This window comes from Anolis carolinensis, unplaced genomic scaffold, assembly GCF_035594765.1.
Source record: "Anolis carolinensis isolate JA03-04 unplaced genomic scaffold, rAnoCar3.1.pri scaffold_8, whole genome shotgun sequence".
Classification (NCBI taxonomy): Eukaryota; Metazoa; Chordata; class Lepidosauria; order Squamata; family Dactyloidae; genus Anolis; species Anolis carolinensis.
This window is the reverse complement of record NW_026943819.1, coordinates 1,040,470-1,048,452: the sequence shown is the minus strand read 5'-3', so window position 1 is coordinate 1,048,452 and position 7,983 is coordinate 1,040,470. Positions and strand designations below refer to the sequence as shown.

General features: G+C 42.4%; 1 protein-coding gene across 1 annotated transcript; it reads left to right on the top strand.

The window, feature by feature from the left end:
• LOC103281631 (apolipoprotein C-III) lies at positions 1–7,052 on the top strand. Its single transcript, XM_062960916.1, has 4 exons — positions 1–78; positions 1,845–1,920; positions 2,623–2,746; positions 6,764–7,052. Exons 2-4 carry the CDS (start codon positions 1,863–1,865, stop codon positions 6,864–6,866), a joined length of 285 nt encoding a protein of 94 aa, XP_062816986.1. The 5' UTR covers positions 1–78; positions 1,845–1,862; the 3' UTR covers positions 6,867–7,052.
• The last annotated feature ends 931 nt before the right edge of the window (positions 7,053–7,983 follow it).

The following is a 7,983-nucleotide window of genomic DNA, read 5'->3' as shown; positions in this document are numbered from 1 at the left end:
GGAGGGAGGGAGGGGGGTATAAAAGGGCCCCGCTGACCAGGAGGGTCCGGCAGAGATTTTGGGAGAATTACGGAACAGGTGAGTTGGGGGCTTTTGGGGGGGGGGCTTTGGGGGGGTCACTCTTCTGGGAGGGGTCTCCCACGACCACCTAGTTTCTAAGCCAGGCCTGGGCAAACTTGGGCCTGCCCTCCAGGTGTTTTGGACTCCAACTCCCACCATTCCTAACTGCAAAAGGCCACCTGACTGGGATCTGCACGCATCATCTGGAGATACATCACACAGTCCTAGACACTTGGGAAGTGTTTGGCTTGTGATTTTGTGATACGAAATCCAGCATGTCTATCTTGTTTGCTGTGTCATACAATAATAATAATAATAATAATAATAATAATAATAATAATAATATAATGATAATATACATCACACAGTCCTAGACACTTGGGAAGTGTTTGGCTTGTGATTTTGTGATACAAAATCCAGCATATCTATCTTGTTTTCTGTGTCAAAATAGAATAATAATAATAATAAGAAGAATAATGATGATAATATACATCACAGAGTCCTAGACGCCTGGGAAGTGTTTGACTTGTGATTTTTGGGATATGAAATCCAGCATATCTATCTTGTTTGCTGTGTCATAAAATAATAATAATAATAATAATAATAATAATAATAATAATAATAATAATGAAAATAATAATGAAAATACGTTCCTACTTTGCAAGTGTTGTTTCCTGTTAAATTGTGCGGTCCTGATTTCGAAAGCCCGCAAACTAGGTTAAGTTGGTGGAAAGGCTACAAGACTTTCAATCCTTGAGAATGAGTTCCGGCCTGGGCAAACCTGGGCCCTCCGGGTGTTTTGGACTCCAACTCCCAGCATTCCTGCCAGCCTACAGGCCTCTTGCGTCACCCCCAATGGTGTCCTGGATGGCTGGGGCCAAAGGGCAGGCTTCGCGGAGTGGGACGAGGCGTGTGGGTCAAGGGGCCAAAGGGCAGGGAGACGTGGCTGGTGGGGCTGCCAACGTGTTGCCTTGCGCATGTGGCACTGAGTCTTGCCAAACTATAAAGCACTTTGAGTCCCCTTTGGGGTGGGACAGAGCAGGACAGAAACATAGTAAATAAATGAATGGCCGTGGGGTGGACTAGATGGCCTCTAGGACCCCCGGGTCCCATTTCTCCCGGCCTGTCCCTGGGAATGAACAGTGGGAGGGAAGGAAGGGGCTCCCTTGCCTAGTGACATGACTCCCATGATTCAATATCTGAAGTTTTCTGTGTAGAGAAGCATTCTCTCCTGACATTTTAACCTCTGAGGATGTCTGCCATAGATGTGGGCAAGACGTCAGGAGAAAATGCTTCTAGAACACGGCCAGACACTCAGAAAACTCACCGCAACCCAGTGATTCCGGCCATGAAAGCTTCCGACAACCAACTCAAGGCCTGTCGAAGGCTTTCATGGCCGGGATCACAGGGTTGTTGTATGTCTTTCGGGCTGTGTGGCCATGTTCCAGAAGTATTCTCTCCTGACGTTTCACCCACATCTATGGCAGGCATCCTCAGAGGTTGTGACGTGCGTTTCACATTCATGTGACTTTAATGTCAGGAGAGAATACTTCTAGAACATGGCCACACAACCCGGAATACATACAACAACCCCAACTCAAGAGCTGTTCAGCAGTGGAACTCCCTGCCTCGGAATCTAGTGGAATCTCCCTCTTGGGAGGCTTCTAAGCAGAGCCCTGATGGCCATCTGTCGGGAGGTTGCCTTGATGGCACCATGGGGAAAGGGGGCTGGACTGGGTGGCCTCTGGCGGCCCCTTCCGACTCTCCGGTTCCCTCCCACGCAGGTCCAGTGAAGCCACGCCATGAAGGGCCCTCTCCTGCTGCTGTTGGTGCTCCTGGCGCTGGTGGCCTCCTTCGCACGTAAGAACGGACCGGGGGTTCGGGGCAACAGAAAACTATGGGGGAAACAGGGGCGGATGGAGGACTCTCGGGTTCTCTTCTCCCAGTTGTGCTGTGGGTCAGTCTTCCATCAGAAAAACACCAAGACACACGCTGGTAGATTCCAACAGGTTTTATTGTACAGAATACCAGAACCTTCTCTTTGGCCCATTTATATAGGGGCTCTCACATACCAGAGGGTCATTGAGGTTTTATGGCTGGCCCAAGACACACGCTGGTAGATTCCAACAGGTTTTATTGTACAGAATACCAGAACCTTCTCTTTGGCCCATTTATATAGGGGCTCTCACATACCAGAGGGTCATTGAGGTTTTATGGCTGGCCCAAGACACACGCTGGTAGATTCCAACAGGTTTTATTGTACAGAATACCAGAACCTTCTCTTTGGCCCATTTATATAGGGGCTCTCACATACCAGAGGGTCATTGAGGTTTTATGGCTGGCCCAAGACACACGCTGGTAGATTCCAACAGGTTTTATTGTACAGAATACCAGAACCTTCTCTTTGGCCCATTGATATAGGGGCTCTCACATACCAGAGGGTCATTGAGGTTTTACGGCTGGCATCTGTTCTTTGTCAAAGACTGGAGACCATGACAAGGACCTGCCTTTGTGCTTCCTGCTTCTGTCTCTCCATGGGGTGGGCTCTCTCTTCTCAAACAGGGGCCGAGGCGCCGGCGGAGGAGTCTCTGGTGGAGAAGGTGCAGGTCTACGTCCAGCAAGTGGCCCAGAAGGCCCAGGAGCACATGGTCACCCTCCGGGAGTCTCCAACCACCCAGCAGGCCAGGTGAGTGGCCTTCCTCCCAAAACACCCCCAAAAGGCCGAGGCGGGATCCCCGCACTTGCCCCAAAACCACTGGGTTTCCGTCCACTCCCTGTGTGATCTAAAGCCTATAAAGTGGGGCCAAACCCCATTAATTCTGCAATGTAGACGCACCAAAAGAAGGCTGTGGACTTTGGGAAACTACAGCTCCCGGGATCTTGTAGCATGGAGACATGGCACTCAAAGTGGTGCCAAACTGCATCTATTCAATGGTGTAGAACTGACGCAGCCAGAGTAGGCTATGGACTTTGGGAAACTACAGCTCCCAGGATCCTGTAGAATGGAGCCATGGTAGTTGAAGTGATGTCAAACCACATTCATTCTGCAGTGTGTTTGCATCTAGAGAATAATAATAATAATAATAATAATAATAATAATAATAATAATAATAATAATAATAATAATAATAAAAAATTACAATCTGCCAACTGCAAAAGGCCACCCTACTGGGATCTGGGCGCATCATCCGAAAATACATCACACAGTCCTAGACACTTGGGAAGTGTTCGACTTCTGATTTTGTGATACGAAATCCAGCATATCTATCTTGTTTGCTGTGTCATACAATAATAATAATAATAATAATAATAATAATAATAATAATAATAATAATAATAATAATAAATTGTCCTAGACACTTGGGAAGTGTTTGACTTGTGATTTTGTGATACGAAATCCAGCATATCTATCTTGTTTGCTGTGTCATACAATAATAATAATAATAATAATAATAATAATAATAATAATAATAATAATAATAATAAATTGTCCTAGACACTTGGGAAGTGTTTGACTTGTGATTTTGTGATACGAAATCCAGCATATCTATCTTGTTTGCTGTGCATACAATAATAATAATAATAATAATAATAATAATAATAATAATAATAATAATAATAATACAACTTTATTTATATCCCCCACCATCTCCCCGCGGAGACTCGGGGCGGCTCACATTGTTTCAAAAGTAACAACACAAATAAATTAGCACAATATACACAGGTTAAAACACGATAAGGCAATAAAACAAAAATTAAAACAAAAGTTAATACAACCGTAATAATATCAAACAACCACCAATACAATTCAGTCAAACTTCATTAGTGGGGGGGACTGCAGCAGCAATATAAAGATAGAATCATTACATTAAAATACCCAGAAAAGAGGGACCTAGTAGGGCATGTGCTTTGGAAAACGACAACTCCCAGGATCCCATAGCCCTGAGCATGAATTCAACATTGCATGCGCACCTTCAATTATAATAATTCACTATTATAATTGTATATTTACATTACATACCATATTACTAATAATATTGCAATATAGTCGTATAATATAATACATTGTATGTATATATACAGTAGAGTCTCACTTATCCAACATAAACGGGCCAGCAGAACGTTGGATAAGCGAATACGTTGGATAATAAGGAGAGATTGAGGAGAAGCCTATTAAACATCTAATTAGGTTATGATTTTACAAATTAAGCACCAAAACATCATGTTGTACAACAAATTTGACAGAAAAAGTAGTTCAATATGCAGTAATGCTACGTAGTAATTACTGTATTTATGAATTTAGCGCCAAAATATCACGATGTATTGAAAACACTGACTACAAAAATGCGTTGGATAATCCAGAACGTTGGATAAGCGAATGTTGGATAAGTGAGACTCTACTGTAATGTAAACTGCCCTGAGTCCCCTTTGGGGTGAGAACAGTGGGATATAAATGTTGCAGATAAATAAATAAATAAATAAATAAATAAATAAATAATTCAGATGGAAAACCATCCGAAGGAGCTTCAGGTCATTAGAGAATTGTGCGAAATAATAGAAAGTCATGGATCCCACTGACTCACAATGGATTCAGATCCACTTCCCACCCCCTGAAATGTTCATACGTGCTTTAGATCACACAGGGAGTGTGTTGTGTTTGGAGTTGCACTTGAAATATAATAATAATAATAATAATAATAATAATAATAATAATGACATTGACAAAATTACGATCTGCCAACTGAAAAAGGCCACCCTACTGGGATCTGTGCGCATCATCCGAAAATACATGACACAGTCCTAGACACTTGGGAAGTGTTCGACTTGTGATTTTGTGATACGAAATCCAGCATGTCTATCTTGTTTGCTGTGTCATACAATTTAATAATAATAATAATAATAATAATAATAATAATAATAATAATAATAATAATGACATTGACAAAATTACGATCTGCCAACTGAAAAAGGCCACCCTACTGGGATCTGCGCAAATCATCCGAAAATACATGACACAGTCCTAGACACTTGGGAAGTGTTTGACTTGTGATTTTGTGATACGAAATCCAGCATATCTGTCTTGCTTGCTGTGTCATACAATTTAATAATAATAATAATAATAATAATAATAATAATAATAATAATAATAATAATCACAGAGTCCTAGACACTTGGGAAGTGTTCGACTTGTGATTTTGTGATACGAAATCCAGCATGTCTATCTTGTTTGCTGTGACATAATAATAATAATAATAATAATAATAATAATAATAATAATAATAATAATAATCACAGAGTCCTAGACACTTGGGAAGTGTTCGACTTGTGATTTTGTGAAACAAAATCCAGCATGTCTATCTTGTTTGCTGTGTCATAATAAAATAATAATAATAATAATAATAATAATAATAATAATAATAATAATAATGACATTGACAAAATTACGATCTGCCAACTGAAAAAGGCCACCCTACTGGGATCTGCGCACATCATCCGAAAATACATGACACAGTCCTAGACACTTGGGAAGTGTTCGACTTGTGATTTTGTGATACGAAATCCAGCATGTCTATATTGTTTGCTGTGTCATACAATTTAATAATAATAATAATAATAATAATAATAATAATAATAATAATAATAATAATCACAGAGTCCTAGACACTTGGGAAGTGTTTGACTTGTGATTTTGTGATACGAAATCGAGCATGTCTATCTTGTTTGCTGTGACATAATAATAATAATAATAATAATAATAATAATAATAATAATAATAATAATAATAAATCACACAGTCCTAGACACTTGGGAAGTGTTCGACTTGTGATTTTGTGAAACGAAATCCAGCATATCTATCTTGTTTGCTGTGTCATAATAAAATAATAATAATAATAATAATAATAATAATAATAATAATAATAATAATGTTTATTTATATCCCGCCTCCATCTCCCCCGCAGGGGACTCGGGGCGGCTTACAGCAAAATCGAAATACAAGCGATGATAAAATATGAAACATCAAAGGACAACAACAGAAAGGAATAATAAAATATACACAACACAGAATTAAAACATCAAATTAAAAACAATGAGGTTGCAATAGTGGATAATAGTGGATACAAATTTATCTTGTAAATCGCCTAGAGCATCGTGGATGGAGAGCGATTAATAAGTAATTAAATGATGATGATGATGATAAGCAAGGTGCACATTATGAGTAACAAATTCGTAAATAGATAAAGTGCAATAGAGTCATTTAAGGTCACTTTAGGTCCGGACCGATCTTGTTGGTCCCTTGGGGGATGCTCGTTCTGGACTTTGAATGTGGATCATGGCTTTGGATCGCTCCGAGTGCAACGGGTTCTAGATCAGGTTCCGGATCCGGAGGGCCAGGAGGGGAACAAGGGCCCAAAGGAAGCCCCCGGCCCACTCCTCCTCTCACCCCACCTCCTGCCCTAATAATAATAATAATAATAATAATAATAATAATAATAATAATAATAATAATAATAATAATTTTATTTTTGTACCCCGCCACCATCTCCCCAGAGGGACTCGGGGCGGCTTACAGATATAAAACCAGCATACAGTATACAGCATACAGTAATATCAAATACAAAAACACACAAATAAATTAAAAGGCATTAAAAAAAATCACAATCATTGTAAAACACATAATGATTGCCCTTCCTCCTCCTCGTAGGGCATGGCTGCAGGCCGGCTTGGCCCAAACGCAGGAGTACTTTGGCCAGTTGAAGGACCAGCTGGCCACGCTCTGGGAGAAGACCACGGCCGGTGGCGCATAAGGACGACGTGAAGAGCCAGGGGTCTCCGGGGCCGTCTCCCCCTCCCCAGACCCTCCCTCCCTCCCTTCCTTCCTCCCTCCCTCCCTTCCTTCCTTCCTTCCTTCCTTCCTTCCTTTATTCTCCCCTTCCTCCTTCCCACTTGCCCAGATGTGTGGCCTCCCCCTTTATTAAACCTTGCCGACACTCTGCACGTGTGTGTGTTTCTTGCTGCGAACCCAACAAACATATCAGAAGGGGTTGGTCTCCCTTCAGGCGAAATGTCAGGAGGGGATGCTACTGAAACATGGCCACGCAGCACGGAAAACTCCCTGCAACACAGTGATCACGAAAGCCTCTTCAACAACACAGAGGTGCATCTAATATCCCTCTGGAATAATGTCCAGGGTGGGAGAAAGAACCCTTGTCTATATATATAATTCTGTAACAGTCTGGACATCTGTTGGGAGGGCTTGGATGGTGCCCTTCCTGGCAGGAGTGGGCGGGACTAGATGGCCCTTTGGGTCTCTTTGAACTCTAGGGTTCGGATTTTATAACTGTCTGGCCATCTGTCAAGAGGGTTTGGATGGTGTCCTTGGTCCCTTCTAACTCTATGGGTATGATTCTATAAGTCTGGACATCTGTAGGGAGGGCTTGGTTGGTGCCCTTCTTGGCAGAAGTGGGCTGGACTGGATGGCCCTTGAGTCCCTTCTAACTTTATGGGTATGATTCTGTAAGTCTGGACATCTGTTGGGAGGGCTTGGATGATGCCCTTCCTGGCAGAAGCGGGTGAGACTGGATGGCCCTTGGAGTCCCTTCTAACTCTACATGTATGACTCTGTAAGTCTGGCTATCTGTCGGGAGGGCTTGGATGGTGCTCTTCCTGGCAAAAGCGGGTGGGACTGGATGGCCCTTGGGGTCCCTTCTAACTCTACATGTATGACTCTGTAAGTCTGGCTATCTGTCGGGAGGGCTTGGATGGTGCCCTTCCTGGCAGAAGCGGGTGAGACTGGATGGCCCTTGGGGTCCATTCTAACTCTACATGTATGACTCTGTAAGTCTGGCTATCTGTCGGGAGGGCTTGGATGGTGCCCTTCCTGGCAGAAGCGGGTGAGACTGGATGGCCCTTGGGGTCCCTTCT

Excerpts from the sequence above, each read along its gene's own strand:
- LOC103281631 (XM_062960916.1), top strand. The coding sequence starts at position 1,863 with ATGAAGGGCCCTCTCCTGCTGCTGTTGGTGCTCCTGGCGCTGGTGGCC. Across the intron at positions 1,921-2,622 it reads GCTGGTGGCCTCCTTCGCAC|GGGCCGAGGCGCCGGCGGAG; the intron begins GTAAGAACGGAC and ends CTTCTCAAACAG. Across the intron at positions 2,747-6,763 it reads CCAACCACCCAGCAGGCCAG|GGCATGGCTGCAGGCCGGCT; the intron begins GTGAGTGGCCTT and ends TCCTCCTCGTAG.